At 36.5% G+C, this 25,426-nt stretch overlaps 1 protein-coding gene across 4 annotated transcripts in view; it reads right to left on the bottom strand.

Moving 5' to 3' along the window:
- The window catches only part of THEMIS (thymocyte selection associated), a 183,317-nt gene extending 165,266 nt beyond the window's left edge, over positions 1-18,051 (bottom strand). For 3 of the 4 annotated variants that reach the window (XM_082729875.1, XM_082729877.1, XM_082729876.1), the window contains exon 1: positions 17,442-17,757. In XM_082729875.1, coding sequence (XP_082586001.1) covers positions 17,442-17,532 — 91 coding nt within the window. In that variant the 5' untranslated portion in view covers positions 17,533-17,757. Of the gene's footprint in view, positions 1-17,441 lie in introns of all 4 variants that reach the window. The other variant, XM_082729874.1, reaches the window with a different exon arrangement.
- Between the last annotated feature and the right edge of the window lie 7,375 nt (positions 18,052-25,426).

The raw sequence follows: 25,426 nt of genomic DNA, 5'->3' as shown, positions 1-25,426 counted from the left end.
TCCAACTTCAAAACCACTGCTGCTCTTGTAATAACTCTTCAAAGTGATATTTCTTAATCATCTACCACATTTACTTAATCCAGGAACCTCAGGTCTGTCATCAGCTTCTCCGACTTGCTCACTGCTTCTCATATACTTTCAAGTTCAGAAGACTCTACCCAAAAAGACCAACGGATTCTGCCTAGTCCCCATATTTATAGCTACTTTTAATTTCTGGTGTTTGTCTTACATCTACACAAACTAGCATGGATGTGAGATTTGGGGGGGGGTTTTGTTTGTTTGTTTGTTTGTTTTTGCCTTTCTGACTTTTTGTAATCAGAAAAACACACTACAAAGTAACATCTTTTAAAAGTCCTATTGATTAAAGAATAAATTCAATATCCTTATTACAGTTCAGAAGCCATTCAAAATACGTCCGTAATTACCTGATTACCTACTATTCCCTGAGTTGTTCCTGGACCATATTTTGAATGTTGAAACTTGTAAAATATTCTAAGCACTTTTCTCTCATTCTGAGAACTTCTTACTTACCTGCTCATCTTCATATAGGCTGTAGCACCGAGCAAAAAATGCCACCACCTCCTGTCAAGCTTTCTCGGACTTCCTGAGTCATAAGCTGTGCTCTCCCCAGTGTTCTCAAAACAGATCTTGTCTAGTAGAGCACTTTTTGCATTGTTTCATAAATACTGATTTTAAAAACCAATCTCCTTTTACTGACCTATGGAGTTCTTAAGACAAAAGCCATATTTCATTCATTTATAGAAGGAAGAAAGAACAGAAGGAAGAAATGAAGGGAGATAGATATGTAATTTTAAGAAATAATTTCCATGACTTTGGAAGGAGAAAAATAACATTTTTATATTCAAAATATGGTGCTTAAAAGTTTTATCTCCCCAAAGGGGAAAAACATCTTCACAGTATTTAAATTTTGCTATAAGAAACATATTTGACGGGGCGCCTGGGTGGCTCAGTGGGTTAAAGCCTCTGCCTTCGGCTCAGGTCATGATCCCAGGGTCCTGGGATCAAGCCCCACATCGGGCTCTCTGCTCAGCGGGGAGCCTGCTTCCTCCTATCTCTCTGCCTGCTTCTGCCTACTTGTGATCTCAGTCTGTCAAATAAATAAAATCTTAAAAAAAAAAAAAAGAAACATATTTGATCATTGTATTTATGGACTCATTGAAGCAAAACTACGCTCTGACTTTTGCAAATGTGCGGTTTCATCAGCATTGTCCTTCTTGATAAAGAGTGAAAAAAAAATGGGTGATGGTGTCTAAATTCGTTGTGAAGAGAATTCTAGCATTGTTTTAGTTGTTTTCCTAATTTAGATTGGTATCTCCACATTCCCAATTCTTTCCAGAGTCAATTGGAATGGCAAAAGGCCTTTCTACGGGGCTCTGCATGATTTCCTTTCTGATAATGTAACAATAATAATAATAATAATGTCTGATCACTCTCCTCTTCCTTGCAATCTTACCGGTTTCTCACTTTTTTTCCTGAAATATGCAAATACATCCTTGCCATAACATTTTGCTGAAGATGTTCCCTCAGCTTGGAAAGCCATTCACCCAGATACCTGTTTGAATAACCCTCTCATTCTCTCCATTACAGTGAATATTTTCTAACCTGAGTTGTTCCTGTGTAGAAATTTGGTTAGTTCTTCCATTACCTGAATTTAAGGCTTTAGAAGATTTGAGCTAACTCAACTAGATCCTAGATGTAAAGATAAGAGATAAAACTCTTCTAAAAGAAAACTGCAGTAACAGGTTGAAATGCTCAAACCCTGGACATTCCAAAGAAAGGACTAGTCCTTTGACAGTCTTCTAAGAGATAAAATCTCTTAGAATTTCCTGCCTGAAAATAGTATTTCTGTACCTCTGGATTCTTGGGACTATACCAGATAGTGTATGATAACAATGTGATTTATGCCTGTTTTGATTCACATGGGTCCTGGATCACACTGTTTCACTTGACCTTTAGAGAGCCTGGAGACTCAGTAGCTAGGGTCTGTTACACAAATAGTCCATGCCTGTGTGACCGCTGCAGTAAAAACCCTGGACATGAAGGCACAGACGAACTTCCCTAAACTGGAGATACCCTGTGTTGTGACACATTAGTGCTAAGAGATTTAAAACTTTCCATATATCTCCACCAGGAAAGGACAACTGGCAGATTGTGCCTGTTTTCTCATGAACTCTGCCCTATATTATGCCATTTTCCTTTCCTGATTTTAATCTGTATCCCTTCCCTATAATACACTATAACTCTGAGTATAACAGCTTTACTGAGCTCTGTATTCCTAAAAAAATCATCAAAACAGGGGGTCCTCTGGGGAACTCCTCCAACATAAAGCATAGGGAAAAGCTTTTGTGATCTCAGGTTAGTAACATGAGAATAAAAACATGAGCCCAAAGGACAAAAAGAATTGATAAATTTGACTTCATCAAAATTTAAAATCTTTTTGTTTCAAAGATGACATTAAGAAAATGAGAAGAAAAGTAACAGAAGGGAAGAAAATATTTGCAACTGTATATTCAGAATACAGAGATGATTTTTATATAAAATTTTATATAAAAAATAATAATTTTTTGAAAGATTTTATTTTTTGACAAAGAGAGAGACACAGCGAGAGAGGGAACACAAGAGGGAGAACAAGCTTCCCACAGAACAGACAGCCTGATGCAGGGCTCCATGTCACCTCCTTGGGGCCATGACCTGGGCTGAAGGCAGCCACTTAACTGACTGAGCCACCCAGGCACCCCCCCCCCCAAAAATAGTAATTTTATATACAGAATAACTCAATAACAAGAAGACAAAGACAGGCAAAAATCTGAAGAGATATTTCATTTAAAAAAGGACAAACTGCTATTAAGCACAGGAAAAAAAAAGTTCAACGTTTGTCATAAGAAAATTAAATCAAACTACAATGAGATATGATTGAGCAAAATATAAAAAAACAGACAATACAAAGTTTCAGTAAAGATTTGGAGAAACTGAAAAATCTTAATACATTGTAAATGGAAATGTAAAAATGATACAGTATTTATAGTATCTCCAAAAGGGAATAATATAAGAGTCCTTTTACTGGGTGTTGGAAAACAAAAGTGGTCTATCCATACAATAAAATACTAATAAGAAGGAACAAAATACCTCAAAAATTAAGCTAAGTAAAAAGAGCTAGAAGCAAAAGACTAAATACTGTATGTGAAATGTGAAGGAAAAGCAAATTTATAGACAGAAAGCAGATCAGTGGTGGCCTAGGGCTGGAAATGCAAGTGACCATCATTAAGAAAGAGTCCAAGAGACTTCTTTGAGGAGATGGAAATGGTCTACAATCAGTAGACCATAAATTTTACTCAAAATCACTTAATTGTACACTTATAATGGATGAATTTTATAGGCTAGAAAACTATACCTCAATTAAATTGCAAGAAAAATCTTGTAGGAAGAGATAGAAAAATAAACAAGTGACCTACAAGGTATGTAGGAAAGAGATAGGTGTTCTGCTACTAACAAAATGAGGAACATGATAAGGATAGAGACTATAGAGAAGGAAGATGGTAAATTTGCAGTATCAAATAGGGTGGTCAGGGTAAGCCTCACAGATAAAAGAGCTAGCCAAGGGGCGCCTGGGTGGCTCAGTGGGTTAAAGCCTCTGCCTTCAGCTCAGGTCAGATCCCAGGGTCCTGGGATCGAGCCCCACATAGGGCTCTCTGTTCCAAGAAAAACCTGCTTCCTCCTCTCTCTCTGCCTGCCTCCCTGCCTACTTGTGATCTCTGTCAAATAAATAAATAATCTTAAAAAAGGAAAAAAAGAGCTAGCCAAGGTGACATCTGGTAGAAGAACTTGCCAGGAGAAGGGAAGAGCATGAGCAAAGTTTTGAATCAAGAGCACATCCTCAAGTCTGAGGAAAAGTGAAGAGGCTGGCATGGCTGGTAAACAGGTATTCATATAATTAATGGGAGTAAGGAGGGAAAAATAGAGGGCCTTATTATCCATTGTAAAGTTTTTACTTAAAAAAAAAATGGAGAGCCATTGGAGGCTTTCAGACAGGAGAGGCATAATCAGATGTACAACTTCAAAGTGTGACTCTGGATACTATGTTGAGAATAAATTTTAGATATGAATGAGTAGAAGAGGGGGACCTGAAATTCAGCATATATTTTGATAATCCTGGCAATAAATTATGGTGGCTTAAACTAAGGAGCTTGTGGGGGAAAAACAAAACAGGGAAAAAGGAATTTTGGCATCAATTTTTCTCTTTTTTGAAGTTAATTCCAAATTTCATAAAAATTAGAATATATAACATATTAATAGTATTTCTTGGATGAAGTCGTTGATAATTTCATGTTTCTGCATTTGCCAGTTTGCCAGTCATGTGCATACACTATTTCTATAAAGCAGAAAACCAACTGTCTCAAAATCCAGTTCATTGAATGTGATCATAATGCAAGCAAACTTTCTTTTTTGCCAAATTTTAAAGTCAAAATGGTTACATAAGTGAAGCAAACAGTGATAAACAGTAATGTTAGCAATATGGAGAGTAGCTAAAGAAGCAACAGATAATGTTTCCTGACCCAGAGTGGTGAACTCACTTTCCCATAAACATGCAGTAGCATTATTACCAAGTAACTTTCCTGGCATTACAGGACTGTCTCCTTTGTATGTCTGATGGTTAATTTTTTTAATTGATAATAAGTACAATTCTAATCATAATAAATATAACCTGCATCAATCAGGGAAATTAAGGTTATGCTCATATAACAAATAAACTCAAAGTCTTAGAGATTTAAACAATAAAGGTATATTTTTTATTCCACTACATGTCCACTACAGGTAGGTAAGGGAAACCTATCTAATTATTATAGTCATTTAGGGACCCAAAGTGTCAAAGATTCCATTCCATCATCATTCGACATGGTCTACCACAATGAAATGTGTTAGATTATGAACAGTCCATAAAACATCTCCCTCCAAATGATACACATTATTTCTGCTCTCATTCCATTGGCTAATACAAGGCCTATGGCTACAAAAGTCAGGAATCATAATCTTATAATGTACTCAAAAGGGAAAATTAAAATAAATGAATACCATTTTTTCTTTATTCTTCAAATTTGTTCCTTGGTGATAAACTATTCTTTCAAAGAGCTGAACATGATAAGGTGACACAAGTCAAGTAATCTACAATTATAATTATTCATGAACTAGCTTACCCAGGCTTTAATCTGGGATTTATGATGACACTTAACGTTATCTTCTAACACAGATCTCTAAAGTAGGCTACAACACTCCATAGAGTATTAATGATGTGAGGTAAGAGAATAAAATATGGGCTTCAATTCATGTTCATTTCTATATTAAACAAATAAGAAAATTAAGTTATGCTAGTAGTTAACATAAGTGTCTTCTAATATTTAACTTTATTTTTTTAAGTTTTATTTATTTAAACAATCTCTACACCCAATGTGGGGCTCAAATTCACAAACCCAAGATCAAGAGCTGCATGCTTTTCTGACTGAGCCAGTCAGACATCCTTCTAATATTTAATTTTAAACTTTACTAATACTTACTATTAAAAAATCCTAGTTTATTCCCACATCAAATGGTCACATGACAAAAATAGGCTACATTATACTAAGATTGGGAATTGCAAAAAATGAAAGTTAAAAGAACTGTCCTAATCAAGAAAAAGGAATCTTTGTGCACTGTTGGTGGGAATGCAAAGTGGGTCAGCCACTGTGGAAAACAGTATGGAAGTTCCTCAAAGTGTTAAGAATAGAACTACCCTATGATACAGTAATTGCACTACTGGGGGATAACACACAAGAACAAAAAATAAATAAATTCAAAGGGTTGTATATACACCCCTGTGTTTATGGCAGCATTATTTACAATGACCAAGGTATGGAAGCAGCCCAAGTGATGACTGTGGTATAAAGATGTGGTGTATGTACAATGGAATACTATTCAGATTTCTGAGGTGAAATCTTGCCATTTGCAACAACATGGATGGATCTAGAGCGTAGAACAAGTAGTCAGAGAAAGGAAATGCTGTATGATTTCACTCATCTGTGGAATTAAAAAAGAAAAAATGAACAAAGAGAGGAAAAAAGAGAGAGAGAGAGAGACAAACCCCAAAACAGACTCTTAACTCCAGAGAACAAACTGATGGTTATCAGATGGGAAGTGGGTGGAGGTGATCTTGATGGGCACCAAGTGATATATGAAACTGCTGAATCACTCTATTATACATCGGAAACTAAAGTAACAGTATATGTTAACTACACTGGAACTAATTTTTTTTTTAATGGTCCTAATAATTCATTGACTTGCAATACTTCCATATAATGGATTTTATATGCATCAAGTTAAGTTGATTTAAGAATTATTATAATCTAATTTTAACTATACTAACTCACAAAATAGACAATAACTTTGCAAGAGGCTCACAAAGACACTTGAGAATTGAAGACTACAGAGCCCATCAAGAAGAAAATGGCAGAGAGACACATCTATTCCTAGTACTAACTTGTCATCAGCTGCATACAACTACTATCTAAAGAAGCTGCCAAAATCGGATTGATGAAGAGTATTTCACATATAGATTGGCAGCCACCAACAGTAATGAAAATCTGCTCTAAGTATATGTTATATATAGTGCATAGTGCTGATTTTCTCTTTACTTCTCTTACAATTTTTATTACAGTGTATGTTTTAGAATGACCATAAATGTCAATAAAGAAATGCATATATAAAGGGTACTTGTTCCTTTTTTTTAAACTGATGAACTCTATGATCAAATAAAGTCCTGATTAATTAAGTCACAGATGGGGCATTCCAGCGATGATCTCACTCTGTGGCCAAAACTGGCTTTTCAATTGTCTCCCTGAAATTTCTACCTGGATAAATAACAGATATTTATATGTCACGTGACCACTAGAGATTTTGCATTCCGCACTGAAGCCCTCTTCCCCTGACCTCCACAACCACTCTACTGAATGCACAAACACCTATCTTCTCTTATGACTTTCCTTTCTGCTTTCTTCTCTATGTTCGAGGTGACAGGAATATTTTTCTATTCCCCAGACTAAGCTCTTTTTGGTCTCCAGATGTTTACACTAGCTTTTCACTTTGTCCAGAACATTCATCTCCAAGATCTTTTCTTGGCTAATTGCTCCTCATCCCTCAGGCCTCTGCTCCTAAATCAGTTCTTCAGAGTGGCCTTTCCTGATCACTTGATGTTACAGGCCCCCACTGGCTTCCCAGCCTGTCAGTAGATTACCTACACCTAGAGCCTTCAAGGCCTCAACCATCTGTGTCTACCCACATCCTCAGCCTCGTCCCCATCATCCTCCCTTCAGTTGCTCTGCTTCTTTCTCACTGGCTTCCTCCGAGTTGTCCGATTAGGTGAAGAAAGCCCTTAGGTGGTTAGCACTTGCTCTGTCCTCTGTGGGAATGTTCTTCCAGATCTGTGAAAAGCTTATTTCTTCAGTTTATTCTGGCCCCTGCTCAAATTTCATCTCATCAGAGATACTTGCCTTAATCATCCTATCAAAAACTCATCTCTGTGGTGCCTGGTGGCTCAGAGGTTTAAGCCTCTGCCTTTGGCTCAGGTCATGACCTCCGGGTGCTGGGATCAAGCCCCGCATCAGGCTCTCTGCTCAGCAGGGAGCCTGACCCCCTCACTCTGCCTCCTTGTGATCTCTCTCTGTCAAATAAATAAATAAAAAATCTTTAAAAACAAAACGCATCCCTTCTGTCTGCCTGTTTACTTCCTAGATAGTTTTCATGGCACTTGTAAATATTTTAAATCAATCATTCATTTGTCATTTGTCCAGTGCACTGGAATATAGGATCCAGTAGGATAGGAACTTTGTGTTTTTCCCCACTGTAATTCTATCCTGTTGAACAATGCCTGATCAATATTATCATAATTTATATACACTATTCCCTGCTGAGCTTCACTTGATGTTTCTCTGTAAAACAGGCTGTTAGGAACACTGTAGTAGAATCATTATCCTTGATTTTTATAATTATATTTTAAGTTAATTTCTAGGAGTCAGATTATTACATATTATATATTGACACATATTGCTCAATTGATTCCTAGAAAGTCTTTAGTGATTTACATACCTACTAATCATGCCTCCTCTCATTTCTATACATTCATGCCTGTAAGTTTTGTGAATCTTTTTAATATCTGTGATCTCAGAGGTTATTAAGAATGATTTATTAATTATTAGCATTTTATGGTTAAAAAATTTGAAAATTTTGGGAGCACCTGGGTGGCTCAGTCATTAAGCATCTGTCTTTGGCTCAGGTCATAATCCTTGGGTCCTGGGATCAAGCCCAGCATCAGGCTCCCTGCCCAGTGGGAAGCCTGTTTCTCCCTCTCCCACTCCCCCTGCTTGTGTTCTCTCTCTCGCTGCCTCTCTCTCTCTCTCTGTCAAGTAAATAAATAAATAAATCTTTAAACAAATTTTTTTTATTTTAAAAATAATTTTAAGCTTTTTTTAATTGTCATATTTGAGGCACTCATATTTTAATAAGTTTCATTTGGACATATGCATAACTATTGTATATCAATATATATAAGGATAGATAAACAGATCTCTCTCTATATATATCACAAATGTGTATATTTTTAAAATATGAATTATAGCAATTAATAGTGCTCCGCATTTTTTTATTAAAATATTTTAATAATATATTGACACAATAGTACATGCAAATGTTTCTTTTTTTTTAAATTTTTTATTTTTTATAAACATATATTTTTATCCCCAGGGGTACAGGTCTGTGAATCACCAGGTTTACACACTTCACAGCACTCACCAAAGCACATACCCTCCCCAATGTCCATAATCCCACCCCTTTCTCCCAAACCCCTTCCCCCCCAAAATTTTTTAAATAAATAAAATAAATTTGAGAAATTTTTATATGATTTCTGGCATATGAATTGCCCTTTATATGTTTTTTCATTTAAAAATTTTTATTCATTTTTGTTTATTATTTTTTAATGATTTTTATAAACATTTATGTATTTTTTAATAAAAAAGTTTTCTATTTCACAAGTTTAGTTTTTCATTTTTTAAAATCCTTAGTTTAATATATTCTTCTATGGTTTCTCTGAGTGTTCTTATTGTTAATGTTTTAACTTTTAATGTTTTTTTCTCCATATTTAATTTATGTTGGTACATGTAATAACAGTGGAATTCAAATTAGTTTTATTTTACGTTTTAGAAAATATTATTATTATTTTTTAAGATTTTATTTATTTATTTGACAGAGATTACAAGTAGGCAGAGAGGCAGGCAGAGAGAGAGCCCCAACAGAGTGGGGCTCGATCCCAGGACCCTGGGATTATGACCTGAGCCGAAGGCAGAGGCTTTAACCTACTGAGCCACCCAGGCACTCTGATTTTAGAAATTACTGATCAGTTCTCCTCATTATATATGAACATATGGTAATCACAATAATAGTTAAGATTTCCTGTAAGATATCCATGGGCCAGTCATTTTGCTAAATATTTTACATACAATAGCTCAATTAATCTTCATACCAATCTTCAGGGTTATGATGAAGCCTATTTTTCTCGAAAGAGGGACAGAGAAAATGTCAAACATTGTAAGTTGACTATGAAATCATCTCTCATTTGTAACAGACAGGAGGCAGAGTCTTGAGTTTTTAACCTAGTTTTATGCTTCATATCAATAGTGTGATTTAATATGAGCAACATCTTATTAGAGTATCATCCTGCTTATTATTACTGTGGTTAAGTTGGGAGCATTCAAACCAGTGCCACTTTTTCTCAAGTTTCCTCAAACCTCTCTTCTCCCAAAATCTCCTGTCATGGAATCATAACCACAAGATGGGCAAAACCTGGTTTGACTTTCTATACTATTAGAAAAAGCAAAAAGAATATAAAGAATATGTTTCCCTGCACTAAAAACAAGACACCAAAATACTGAGAGCAGATACTTAGAAAAAATATTCCAAAAGAATACTGGAAAAGTTATGTTATTATCTAATAAAATAGACCTTAATTTAAAAAAATCATTTGGAAAAAGGATGACAAAAAAAGAGTAAGAAGCTATAACCCTCATTAATATAAGCACATGCAACAACTCAATCTCAAAAGACAGAAATGAGGAATGATCTAGATAAATGAACAACAAAAGGATTTATTTTATATAACTCTTTCAGAAAATGATAAAGCAGATGAAAAATACAAAATGAGAGCAAGATTCAAACAAAACAATGAAAAACTCAAGCTACTTGGTATGTATAGAGAAATATCATACCAAACAATACAACATATGCTTTCTTTGAGCACATGTGAAGTACTTCCAAAGTAGGTTATGTCATACCATAAAGTGATAGAAGTCTTAATTTCAAAGAAACAATGTAATACAGACTATTATTTTCTAACATACAACAAAATTATTAATTAAAAGCAAAAGAAAAGCTAAGAATAGCTAAATAGCTAAAGAAATCCCATATTATCAGTAAATAAATAAAATAGTCATTGGATTAAAAGAAATAAACTGTGAGCTGCATAATCAATCCTACTTGACAAAATTCACAAGACACAGTTAAAACAGTACTTAGAGGAAAAATTACAGTTTTAAACTATAATCAAGAGAATCATGAAATGTCTTTTAAATGACTATTGATTCAACCTAGGATACTAGAGAATAAGCAAAGGAGCAAAAAGAGAAATGAAATAAAATAATGAAAATCAAGTCAGAAATCAATGAAAGAAGCAAAAGAAGAGGGCATATTAACAAAACCAAATTCTGATCTTCCTTCAAAAATCTGTGGTCGGTCAATAGTTCTTATAGGAGATTTCTACCAAATTTTTAGGAAAAATTCCAAAGTTTTTTTAATTACCCAGAAAATAGAAAACAACAAAAATCACTATAGCTAATTTTAGGAAGTTAGTGTTGCCTTGAATTGAAAACAGGTGAATTTATTGGCTCATTTCAAATGTGATTAAATGTAAAAATCTTAAATATCAATTCTACAATTGTATTTTGAAAAAATATATATAATATAAAAGGATCTTCACTTGAAAATTTTTTTTTTTTTTTAAATTTTATTCATTGGGGCGCCTGGGTGGCCCAGTGGGTTAAAGCCTCTGCCTTCGGCTCAGGTCATGATCCCAGGACCCTGGGATGGAGCCCCGCATCTGGCTTTCTGCTCCACAGGGAGCCTGCTTCCCCCTCTCTCTCTCTCTCTGCCTGCCTCTCTGCTTACTTGTGATCTCTGTCAAATAAATAAATAAATAAATATCTTTAAAAAAAAAAAGATTTTATTCATTTATTTGTGTGTGAGAGAGAGAAATAGCATGAGTGGGGGAGGGGCAGAAAGAGAAGCAGGCTCCCTGCTGAGCAGGGAGCCCCATGCAGGACTCCATCCCAGGACCCTGGGATCATGACTTGAGCTGAAGGAAGATGCTTAATCAATTAAGCCATCCTAAAAATTCTTTAAAAAAACAAAAGATTTATTTTATTTGTCTTTTAGGTTATATTTATTTATTTGACAGAGAGGAGAGAGAGCCTGTGTATAAGCAGACAGAGCAGCAGGCAGAGGGGAGGAAGAAGCAGGTTCCCCGATGAGCAGGAAGCCTGATGGAGAACTCAATACTAGCACCCTGAAATCATGACCTGAGCAAAAGGCAGAAGCTTAATTCACTGAGCCACCTAGGCACCCCAGATTTTTTTTTTTTTTTTTTGAGAGAGAGAGAGAACATATGCATGTGAGTAGGCATGCAAGTAGGAGTGGGGGGAGAGAGAGAGACTCTTCCAGCAGACTCCCTGCTGAGCACAGAGCCCCATGCAGGGCTTGATCCCAGAACCCTGAGCTCATGACCTGAGTAGAAACCAAGAGTCAGACACTCAACTGACTGAGTCACACAAGCACCCCTCAACTCAAAAATTCTTTAAAGGTAATGTACATTAACAGACTAAAGAAACCAAAGTACATTATTATCTTAATCAATGAAGAAAAAATATTCACGGAGTTCAGTATCTATTTACTATGAAAACACCTAGAAAGCAAGGAATAGATAAAAACGTCCTTAATTCAGTGAAGGTTAAATACCAATCTTAGAACATCAGACTTAGACTTAAAGAAAGAATTTTTTATGTATTTTCTTTATGATAGGAATTAGACAAGGATTCCCATTTTTGCTTAAATAGTATTGGAGGCCCTGGCCTACAATATAAAGATAAGGGGAAGAAAAGGTTGCAAAACATAGTAGGAAAGAGATGCAACTCTTGATACTTTCTACTGGTATCAATAACTATTGGTTTTAGGAAAACCAACACAAATAAAAAAGATAAACTATTAGAATTAATAAGAGTTCATCAGTACTACTGATATTTACTTGATTCCTCTATGTCAGTGATAGTCGATGAGAAAACAGAAGAAACATGATTATTAGTCAATATAGCAATACATATATATATGTTTATGTGTGTGGATTCTAGGAACTAATCTAGGAGACATTTTATTGAACTCTAATACTTTATCTAGATGGGTTTTGTTTTGTTTTAATGAGAAAGAAACTATGCTCACACATAGGAAGACCTTACTATTTAAAAATCTGAATCAAAATTAAAAGATCTCTATATTAAAAATCCCAGGTCAGAATGGCTTCATGTGGAAGTCTACTAAATATTTAAATGAGAAGTAACACTAAATTTGCATATTTTAGAAGACTCCATCCAAGAAATTCTATTAATGTCAACATAAGTCAGTACAAAAACATGGTTAGGACACGATAAGAAATAAAAATTATATGCTAAATTCATTCTCCAAAAGAGATACAAAAATTCTAAAAGAAAAAAATTAGTAAACCAAATTTAGTGCTATATGACCAGGTTAGTTTTATTCCACAGGGAAAAGGCTTATTCAACATTTTAAAAATCAATATATACAAAAAACATATAATCATCACAAAAGTCACAGAAAGAATATGTGATAAATTAAATATACATTCATGATTTTAAAAATTATCAGAAAATGGAAACTTATTTAACTTAAAACATACTTCAGGATGAATTACTGAAATCTCTCTGTGGTTGTGATTTTTTTATCATTATTCCTATTCAGTCTTATGGTGGAAGCACTAGTCAGTTCTTTAACTGAAGGAAAAAAAAAATACAATAATTGGAAGGAAGAAATAAGATCCATCAATATTCATATAATAATAAATATATACACAACAAATCCAAAATAACCTAAAGGTATTATTTTTAGAACTCAAAAAACATAACAAAGAGAAAATGAAAGTTTCAAAATATATTATTTATAATAGAATGAAAAAGTCAAATTAAGAGTAAAAGCAAGTATAAGAACTCCACAAAAAAAAAAAAAAAAGCTATAAAATGAAAGGAGATCTGTATAACTAGATAGCTATACCAGGTTTATGGGTCAGAAGACTTCATTTAAAATGATGCCAATTCTCTCTAAAGCAAGGCATTGCTAAGCAAAATACCAAGAAGACTTTTGTGAAAATTGAGAAGTTAACTCTAAAGTGTATACGAAAATTCAAACTGCCCAACTTGAAGGAGAATAATAAATTGGAAGAACTTATTCCATAGTATAATTCTCAAATTTGGCTGCATATTATAGTCATCAGGGATATTTTCCAAAACCTGATGGTGATACTGGATCTTTCACATAATTAATTCCTTATCTTTAAGGAGAGATCCAGCATTTTTTTTTAATATTTTCCAGGTGTTTCATGTGCATCCAAATTTGAGAGCCACAGCTCTTGCAGCATATTATCATATACAATATAAATTATGTATTATTTTAAACGTGCATTAATTAAGATAGGGTGAAACTAATGTAAGGATAACAATTAGACAAATGGGACAGAATAGAAGCTATGGAAAGAGACACACCCACATATGTATGGACACTGTTTATGACTAATATAGCGCAGTAAGGCAGTAGGAAAAAGGCAGTTTTTCAATCAAAGTCACTGCACCAATTGGCTCTATAGAAGAAAAAAATAAACAGTGATCTCAATCTCAAATCATATAAAAAATTATCAATTCTAGTAGACTGTAGATCAAAAGGAGGGAGTAAACAAATGGGATAAATGCTAAGAGAACATCTTCATGAACTTAAGGTAAAGAAAATCTTCTTTGACAACACACAAAAAGGAAAATAATTATTAACTGACTACACTAACGCTAAAATTAAAAACTTCCATTCATCAAAAGCTGCCATTTAAAAAATAAAATGTCGGGGCGCCTGGGTGGCTCAGTGGGTGAAAGTCTCTGCCTTCGGCTCAGGTCATGATCCCAAGGTCCTGGGATCGAGCCCCTCATCAGACTCTGCTCAGCAGGGAGCCTGCTCCCTTCCTCTCTCTGCCTGCCTCTCTGCCTGCTTGTGATCTCTGTCTGTCAAATAAATAAATAAAATCTTTTAAAAAATAAAATAAAATAAAATGTCAATCTATAGACTAAGAGAGGATACTTGCAACACAAGTTGATGACAAAAGGTCAGGACCCACTATATATATATATACACATATATATATACATACATACATAGATACATATGTTAGCATGTGTGTATAATCAATAAAAAGAAGTTACAAAATCCAGTAAATAGATGAGCAAGAGACATGAAAAATGTTTTCATAAAATAGCATTTCTGAGGGCACGTGGCTCAGTCAGAGAAGCGTGCAACACTTGATCTCAGATTTGTGAGTTTGAGCCCCACATTGGTTATGGAGATCACATAAAAATAAAATCCTTAAAAAAATAAAATAGTATTTCCAAAAGGTCAATAAACATATGAAAATGTGACCAATCTCATTAGTCACTGGGGAGATTCAAACTCAAACCATGAGCTACCATTATACTCTTACCAGAATAACTGCAGTCACGAAGACTGATAACATCAAGTGTATTGCCAAAGACGCAGATTACCTGGGACTCCCAAACACACGCTGCTAGTGGGAATGCAAATTAGTATAACTACTTTGAAAATCTGTTTTACATTATCTATCAAGGCTGAACGTACACATACCATATGACATGGCAGTTCCACTTATGTATATACTTAAGTAAATGCACAGACATGTGAACACACATGTATAAACATGTGAACACACTTGTGCAAGAATGTTCCTGACAACGTTACTGGTAACAGCTCCAAACTGGAAATAATCCAAATGTGCATGAGCAATAAAATGGGTATATAAATTGTGGTAGAGTTAACAAAGAGAATATTATACACATCGAAATGAGTAAGTTATCTAGAACATCGTGGTTGGATTTTACAAAGATAATGTTGAATATATATGCCAACCAAACCAAGAACACATACTATAATTTTTTCATTTATGTAAAGTTCATAAATGGACAAAAGTCAGGATAATGGTTACCTTTGGGGAGGATGGTAGATAATGATTGAGAAAGGGCACAAACAGAGGCTTTTAGAATATTTGCAATTTTCTATTTCTTGAGTGTTGGCTCTATAAATGTGTTTACTTTGTGAAAACTCATCAAACTGTACATTCTTTTCTCTTTCTTATTTATTTATTTATGTATTTGACAGAGAGAGAGAGAGAGCGCACAAGCAGGCAGAGCAGCAGCAGAGCAGCAGACAGAGGGAGAGGGAGAAGCAGGCTCTCTGCTGAGCAAGGAGCCTGACACGGGGCTCAACCCAGGACCCTGGCATCATGAGCTGAGCTGAAGGCAGTTGCTTAAGCAACTGAGCCACCCAGGTGCCCCTGTACATTCTTTTCTCTTAATTGAAGTAAAATATAGTAGTAAAACATTTAAGAATGATGATAGTCAGAACACATAGAGAAATAAGCTATCTTCTTTTATAAGAGTTAACATAAAAATGTCAAATTTTCTCAAGTTAATCTATAAACTCAATACAACCTGATTAACATTCTAGTACCATTTCTTCAATAACAAAATTAATTTCTTTGAAAACACAATTACACGTCTATGAATAGCTAAGTCAACTTAGCAAAAAGGTGTAAAAACCTGGTCTGGTCTATACATGAAATATATTACAATGCTTAACCTGGAACCATTGTTACACACATAGGGTGATTTGAGAACAACTGAAAAGAGATGAGTGGAGTAGAAGAAATACTTCAGAGACAGACTAATCCAGATGTGAGCCCATAACATGATTTAAAGTAACAACACAAATCAGTTGGGAAAGATGACTCGCTTAGTAAATGGTACTGGGAAATCAGGTTTATTATATGAAAAAATCTAAAATTGGATCGCTCTACAATGTATCTCAAAGTGTCTTCCAAGTGGATTAAAAAATGAGAAATAAAAAACTGTAAAGTTGATATACAATAATAAAGAAAAATATCTTTGTAACTTCTCATGCAAAGCTTCAAAAGCAAAACATGAGACAAAAAAAATGATTTGGGGCTGGCTTAGGAACAGAGATACATTTCATAATATGGTCTGATTCCACATAATCGATTTACAAATGAATTCAACAAAACCCTATGTCAAGCTGATGATGACAGCAGGTGAATGTGTATATGTGTGTATGAGCTAGATCTGACATTTGTCAATCATTATTTCATAATATAATATCTAAAACCCTATTTTGTCTATGAATAGGACAGATTTGCCTACCAACAATTATTAAACTTAATTTCCCAGTAGTTTTTTTTGAATCTAATTCTACCACTCTTGTGACTAGAAATATATATTTTCCTAGAAAATAACTCTTTGTCCTACATGTTTTCAAACTCACTCCTTAAAGATTCTAGGGTATATTCCATAGGATTTAACATTCTTTTACTGAATTAACACAGTAAGTCACCTCAAAACACACTAACTTATTATTTAAGAATCTTAGCTGAACTCTAACTTTTCAACATAAGATTCTTACAAATCATCTTTGATTAGCAGATATCAACTTCTATGCCTTCAAATCAGAATGTCTTTATTTAAGGAATTAGAGGAGTTAGGCCACTACAGAAAAAGTGAGAGAAATGTTGGCATAAGTAACACTGCAAAGTGGTTAAGAGTTTGGTTAGTTTTTGTTTCTAAACACTGTGTTTTTAATAGCTGTTTTATTAAAAAAAAAATACAATTTTATTTTGCATATTCTAGAGATATAAACATGCATAGTAACTCTTCACTCCTGGAGTATAACCCATCTCAAAGAAGAGACATGTTGGACTGTTAAGAGGCCTACAAAAAAGCTCAAAAAGTTTCACTTAATTCCTTTTCCCTTATCTACCCCAGTTTCTTCTCTCTAGCACTCTGGGATTGTAACCACCTATCCGTTAATTACTTTCTTTCTTTTGTGATTACCTTTCTTTCAACAGAACTCACATATTTTCTATTAAAATTTCCCCTTCCAGTTCCCAAAAGTGCATTCCTTATTAGTAGTTTCTAGCAGCCAAGGGAGAATAGGGTGCTTACCTTCAAAATAGATGCCTGATTGGACTTCTAGGACCCTAGGAAGTGTCCTGAGGTCAAGGGACTGAACGAACTCTTCCAGCGACAATGCCATGGCTTGGGTCTTGCACAGTCCAAGCACTTACAGAAGCTCCTGCCTTCTGGGTGTCGCTTGTTTGCAGCTGTTGTCCCTGTTGATCATTCCTCCTTCGGGCAGGCGAGGATGTCACACTAGAGTCCCACTAGGGTGGAGTAGCTCTGTGTGGGGAGAACTGTGAGGTGGGAAGGAGGAGGCAGGGGACAAAAGGTGTGACAGCTCTTTTTGTTCTCATTGTGGCTTCATTTCCTTCTGACACTGAAGCAGAACAGGATGGGGGGGCGGCGGTGAGCACGTCTTAACAGACAATGCCAAAAAAAAAAAAAAAAAAAAAAAACCAAGAGTTGGTAAGTAGCTCACTCTGTCTGTTGCCAGCCCAGGTGCGCCTCTACAACACTGGCAAGACTGTTGGGACTTAGGGCTGCATGTGGCTTTTTGAACCAGAAAAGAATAGGAATACAGGACTAGAGTCAAATCTTAAAATAGCACCATGTTAATTCTTTATGTCTTTAGCTTATTTCTAAAGTTTGGCTTTGTGCCTTATTTGCATACTCTCAGTGCTTTCACATTAAATTTGGTTACAAAAGTGCTCTGTGTCAGCTTTTTTGAGAAATCTGATACTCTGAAGAGAGAGGATCAAAACAACTTTTTATTGTTCCACATTAAAAATTTTGCTGAATCTTAAAGGAGGGCGGGGGAGGGGCACAATATGCAAAATGATACAGTAAATGAATCCAGTAGGTTAATACGAATTTTCTAATCACTACAGAATAGTGAAAGTATCTAAATCTGTTGTAAGGAAACTGGGTTTCCTGGGTTTAACTCTCTTTAGATGTATAGGTGACTTCAGCCTTATTGTCTCTGTTCCTCATTTGGCTCAATTATTAAATGGAAAAAAAAAAAAAAGTAGAAGGAGTCAATGAATCAAGCAATTTCTCCCCAGACTAAAATTCTGCATTTCGGATTCTGTGGTCCAAATAGTAGGGAGAGGGGCATGTCCAAAGTCAAAGAAGTGAGAGAACCCTTATTGAAACAGATCCCTTAAAAGTTCCCCTTCTCAGGTCGCCTGGGTGGTTCCATGGGTTAAAGCCTCTGGGTTAAAGCCTCTGCCTTCGGCTCAGGTTGTGATCTCTGGGATAGAGCCCCACATGGGGCTCTCTGCTCAGCGGGGAGCCTGCTTCCCCCTCTCTCTCTGCCTGCCTCTCTGCCTACTTATTATCTCTGTCTGTCAAATAAATAAACAAAATCTTAAAAAATATATAATTCCCCCATCTCTATTCTTTGTATTTAGCACAATGTTTTATACCTAGTTTATACAACTCAAGTTGATATTTTCTTTCTTTTTTTTTTTAAGATTTTATTTATTTATTTGTCAGAGAAAGAGAGAGAGCACAAGCAGGGGGAACTGCAGGCAGAGGAAGAAGCAGGCTTCCTGCTGAGCAAGGAGCCCCCATGCAGGACTAGATCCTCATGACCTGAGCTAAACGCAGCTGCTTAACCATCTGAGCTACTCAGGCGTCCCTCAAGTTGATGTTTTTTAAGTCTCTTTAAGGGTAAACAAAGGAAGACTAGTTAGTATAGGTACAGGTGAAAGATAGTAAGAAGCTGCACATTCTCCTTATAAACTGGGAACTCCTGGTTCTTTGTTGGGAAACTGTTATAGCTTCAGGCTGCAGAGTATAGCTAGACAGAGGGGGTCAGGGCTCATCCCAGCTCCACCATTCCCTTCACATAAGTGACTAAGCAATAAAAACGCAACCTTATTTTGATATAGAGCTTACAAAACTCTTTCAGCTCAAATCATATTTGACATTTGCGATAAACTGCTTGGCTTCATTTCTTTCTTTACAAAACTTGAATTTATGGGGTCCTATTCATAGTTTTCACTAGTAGCTTCTACTTGCTCACTTGGAACTATGTCTCCAAAATCTCCCAAACTTGATCAGTCTGCCTCCTGCACACCCAAGCTCAGGCTCTTCAATTGGCTGCAAATACTGTTTACAGCCTAATAGCATATCTCACATTGCAGATCATATAAAAAGGGCTGCTGTGGACGGCTCCTTAAAAAATCATACATCTTTTAGAACTGGTGCCACAACCAATTTCATTTCATACTTACTCCAAGCTAGATTTTACTTGCTTTTTTTGTTTGTTTTTATTTTTGTTTTTTAACTTTCCCAAATCAACTTTCTATCCTACTAGCCAATAAAGCCTTTTTGAAATATCACCTGTATCTTAGTTATGTATGCTATCCCTGCTTCTGTTCTTCCAACAGATAACCCTTGGTTTCTGCTATAATCTGATTCTCTGATATTACCAATCTTAGTTAATGAGATTGGTTAATGAGTAGATTACATTCTACCAGTTTCCCAAGCCAGAAGGCTGCATCATGGGAGAAGCCATTTCTGGCCTCTGAATCCCTCAACCCCTCACTGTCACTCATTCTGTTCTTGTTCTGTATCCCCACGGTTACTACTTTAGTCTAGATAGAAATCACTTCTGACACCGTAGGCAAGGAATTCGTGACATGAACAGCCAAGACAAAACCGACAAATAAAAATTTTGAGAAGGTACTTGAATCTAAAGTGGATGACTACAGTTGAACAACTGAAACAGTAAATTACAAGTGCAATAATAATGATATTAATGAGAGCTCAGAAACAAACCAGAGTACAATGCTTTCCCATATGAAAAAGGTGAAATTCCAACGCAGTAGAGAAAAATGTTTTATTCAACAAATAGTTGTTAAATATTTTTCAAGTAAGTTAGTTCCCTAACATTCTAGGCACCAAAATTAAATTTAGATAAATTTAAAAGTTAAGCTTAAATAAAAATAAAACAAAGGAGAAAATAGAAAAATGTCTGAAGAAAGTAAGGGAAGAATTTTTTAAAGAATTTAATGCAAGGAAAAGACTAATAGATTTGATGACAGACATAGGAAATATGTCTATAAATCAAAAAGAAGCTTTAACAAAATAGAAAATAAAAACACACACACACTTCAAATTAAGAATTGATGTCTGGGATGCATAAAGAGCACATATTAAGTGATATGCAAATAAAAAATATTTAAGGACTTCTGCTTCTGGCTATGAGCCTGTATCTGACCAGCTCTCCAACCAACGGCAACAAGAATAGTGAATGGTTTTTTGACACTCTTGTTTTAAGGAATAGGAGAGCTATCAGAGCAGTTGGGACTTGAGATGCCAAAACCAGAAAAACAGGGAAACACAATGAGAGGAACCCAACCTTCCACCCCTTTTCTCCCCTCAAGGCATGTGTGGATTAAAATTTGGCATCAAAAGAGAAGCTGAAAAGCAGAGCCTACATGGTCGTTAAGGGGGAAGGAAGCCGAGTTGAATTTCTAGCAGTTTCAGATAGCTAAAGAGATAAAAAATGGAATTTGGGGCTAGCAAGGCATCTAGGGAAACAGAAATGAGTTGTTTAGCACCATTTTCTCCCTTCAGGGTTTCGCGCGTTCAAAACCAGCATAGAGTTGATTGTATGACACTGGTTAGAAAGTGATCTGTAAAAGGTTGACAAAACCAAGCAGCACTTTCTGGGGTCTCACTGGCGGGAAAACACACCCTGCTAAGGGGGAGGAAGGAGCTCTGGTAAATACCCTGTGTTTTTGGCTGGGGCCCCTGAAGCCTAGTCCCTAAGAGAACAAACGGGTTGATTATAAATAGGCCTTAGAATATTGAAGCCCAGATCAAAGTTACCTCAACCCCTGATTGGATTAAAGTGATCTGCCCCATTTGAGATGCGGGACAAAAGCAAACACCCTGTCACTGGGGAAAAGCAGCCAGAACTTCTACAGTATTTTAAACACAATGTCTAGGATTTAATAATTTAAAAAGCTCAGATATGGAGTTATGAAGCATGCAATTTAAAATAATTTTGATTAACATGGTAGAAACTAGAAGACAAGGGGAATTTCAGTAGAGAAGTGCCATCTATTAAAAGTATCAAATTGAATTCTAGAGTTGAAAAATAACAACTCAAATGAAGACTTCTGGACATAGGGTAAGAGAAGGTTCGTACGTGGACCAAGGAAAAAAGAAAATATTCTCTATTAAAGAGAGGTAAAAAGAATTCAACATATAAGAATAGAAGAGACATTTTAGCCGCAGTGAAAAGGTCTTAGGTGACCTTGCATCCTCACCTGAAAGGCGAGACGGCTTAGAGGGAGAAGCAGTATTTCACCAGGTAATGGCTAAAGATTCTCCAACAGGGTTCCATGGTTCCTGCGGTGGGGGTTCCCGGGGATCCATCTCTCGCTACCACAGTGTGGGGGGATCAGGGAACAAGCCCAAGGCCACCCCTTCCGGCAACCTTGACCCACCCTCCAACCTCTCTTCCAATCGCAACCTTCAGAGCCATGGTCGCAGCATCCCCTGCCTCCAGGACCAGCCAACACTGGTGTTTTGTTTTCTTTGTTTCGTTCCGTCTTTGTGCACTTAGCTCCTCACTGCCATCGATCATGAGCCCCAGATTCACGGGAATTATTCCAGCGACACACGCACCTGCGGGGCTTCCACACCTGCCTCTCCCTGGGCCTGTTTGCCTCGTGACGACGTGGTTCTGGAGGTCTCCAGCCATGTGCTCTGGCATGGACTTTGGAGAAGCGCGAGGCCTCCTAGCTCTCCCAAGCGCAAACCCAGCTCGGAAACCGCGCCCTCCCCTTGGGCCTGCACACGCCGCCCCGAGACAGGTGGTAAAACCCAGGACGTCCCGCGGTCACCCCGGTCCTGGACAAGAACCTGCCCCAGGCGGGGGTTCTGCAGGCCCTGGGTTCCGCCCAGGCAGCCATACCCCACCTCTGACTCCCTGATGAGCCGCTTCCTGGGTAAGAGGCGAATAGCATCAGGAAGTAGGCGGCCACCCTACTCTCCTCTGCAGGCTGGCCTGGGCCAGTCTCTGGAAAGGCTTAAAGTCAAGCAGGAATTAGGAGCCCCCAGAGCCCAGCGGGCTTCGAGGGGTGCCTCTGTTGTTCCTCTGGTGTTAGGGCTTCCGCCTGAGCCTCTTCCTTCCGTCCCTGTGCAGCTTTTTAATGACCCTGGAACCCTTTCCCTAGCCAGGGACCATATGGAAATAAGGCAGCTTTTTTCAGAGGGGATAAAAAAAAGTGTACAAGTGGACCAGTGCAATTCAAACCTGTGTGTTCAAAGGTCAATTGCACTCAAATGCTGAGAGAAAACTGTGTATTTAATTCTTAAAACCCGTATATTGCTGAGGATGCAGAATATTCGCCTGTACTACAAACTGATGTGATCTATTTTGAAAAATCAATTTGATCTAGTAATTTTACATTTAAATGTAATCAGATAAAGATTATACACACAAAGATTTATTTATACCATTCATTGAAGTGTTTATTACTTTTAATGGCAAAAAAAGGGGAAAGAAAACTAAAGTACAAGAATAGAGGTTATTTACATAAGTTATTCGCATGATTATATACTAAGCTGCCACTAAAAAGCATGTTTTCAAAGAAAATTGTTGACGTGAGAAATTTGCCAGCAACATAATGTGAAAAATTGAGGATAAAGGATAAGCAGCATAGAAAAGAAAGTCTAGAATAGGTACTAACTTTTATATTTTTTAATATGCTTGTGTGGTTTTATTTTTTAAAAAATTAAAAGATTAAGAGTCAATGAAATTGTTTTCTTTTGAATAAATAAAGATTACTTTTTTAATTTTGTAATTTCTAACACCTTCATTTCACTGTTTTCACCTAAGCTACCTATTACTCTATCCCTCTTTATTACATTTGGTGGACATTTTTATTCTTTGTCTTACCTTTATACTCATGACCGTGCTCTTTACTTTGAAATGCTCTCTTTTCTTGACTTCCTTCAGTTTTCATTCTATTTTTCTACTTGCCTCATCCAAGTCAAATTTGCAGTTTCCCTTTTCTCTGCTTTTTAAATATTGTGTTCTTGCTCACATTTACTTGGGGCATTTAACTACAATTTCTATCTTAAATGCAATGTATAAGGTAATATGAAACACCAAAAGGGCCAAGTTTAAAAATCAAATTTTCTTGGACAAAGGGCCTTATGGAGAACAGGCTATCCCATCTCTTATTGTTGTTGTCAGGAAAAAAATATAAGGCCAATGGTCCTGATTTTACAAAATTTTCAAAAAAATTAAAAATGGGGGTACCTGGGTGGCTCAGTGGGTTAAAGCCTCTGCCTTTGGCTCAGGTCAATCCCAGGGTCCTGGGATCAAGCCCCACATCAGTCTCTTTGCTTAGTGGGTAGCCTGCTTCTCTCTCTCTCTCTGCCTGCCTGTCTGCCTATTTGTGATCTCTGTCTGTTGAATAAGTAAATAAAATCTTTAAAATATAAAAATAAGGGGAAAAAATCAAAGCTGATGTTTTCCTTGTGAATTCACCTTTTATGTGTTAACAACTAATTCTCATTTCTAAAAGTGATGGCCAAGTTAATATTTTTATGTAAAATTGTTTGATCCTTTTACTAAAAACTTGCGACTTATTCTCAGAAAAAGGAAATGATAACCGAAAATCAATCAGTTAAAAGGCTGCCCATTATGACCTCCGACCTGTACCAGAAGAATGATGGCTTCTAAGTCTTTGTCTCTGGCCCAAATTCTTTACTGAGATCCAGACCTGTTTAAGACCTGGATATTTTTCAAATTTTATATTCAACATGCGCAAAATTGAATGGTTCATTTTTTCTGCTTTCTCCACTCCCACTCCAATCTCCTGTACTCTCTGTCTCAGGAAATAGCAACAACCTCCATCCAATTTGGAAGTCAGAATCCTGGGTCTTTTAATGACACTTTCCTCTCTGTCATACCCTCTATCAATCAATCAGTGAGGAAATCCAGGTCTATTGCTAGGATATTTTTCAACTCTCCTATCTCTCCCCAAGACCACTGGCACCTATGTAATGAAGGCCACCACTATCTCTTGCCTACATGAGGGTAAAAGTTCTTAGTTCTTAAAACTTCCTTCCTCACTGTGAAGTCCATTTGACCTTTCTAAAGTATTAATCTGACCAAATTCCTCCCTTCATTAAAACACTTCTTTGAAATGAACATAACATTTTTTTTATCAACTATACCTCAAACAACAAAACTTTCCCAGTTTATTCTTCAGCAGTTATTATCTGGAGACTCTGTTGCAATGAATAGATTGCAAGTGACAGGAACTCAACTCAAACAGTGTGCTCCACACAACTTGTGGCCACAAACTGTAAGAGACATTTGGTCCTTTTGTTTAGGAAAAGTTGGAATAAATACTTGTGGCTGAAAGGTTTTGTTCTCAGGTAAGCATCAACAGTGTTTGAGGGCATCTCTCTCAGAAAGATGCATTCACATTATCCCAGTAACTCAAATGTGCTTGGAAATGTCCTGTAGAGAAAAATCTCTGTTCAAACACTGAGCTTGCCCCTCAACGATTTTACCAAAGAACAGAGATGGCCTTGCCCATTAGCCAACCTAAAAGGAAATGATAGAGTTATAGTTAGTCATCATCCCATCATTGCCAATCTTATCTGCCCTAAGAGAAGTAATGTTGGAGAAGAACAAAGAAAAACAAAGAAAAGCTAAAAACAAATTTTGCTCAAGATGTTCATTCCTTTGTTAAAACACTTAGCACCTATTTTCCTAAAAAGTGAGTACAACTAGCTGAACACAAAAAACAAATAAGAAAACAAAAACTCACTACATAAACTACAAAACAGGGGTTTAAAACCAATATTTGGGGGCGCCTGGGTGGCACAGTGGGTTAGGCCTCTGCCTTCAGCTCAGGTCATGACCTCGGGGTCCTGGGATCGAGCTCCACATCGGGCTCTCGGCTCAGCTGGGAAACTGTTTCCCTCTCTCTCTCTCTGCCTGCCTCTCTACCTACCTGTGATCTTTGTCTATCAAAACAAAAAACAAA

Source organism: Mustela nivalis (genome assembly GCF_964662115.1).
Source record: "Mustela nivalis genome assembly, chromosome: 5".
NCBI lineage: Eukaryota > Metazoa > Chordata > Mammalia > Carnivora > Mustelidae > Mustela > Mustela nivalis.
Note: the sequence above shows the minus strand (reverse complement) of the source record. Positions and strands in the feature narration are given on the sequence as shown.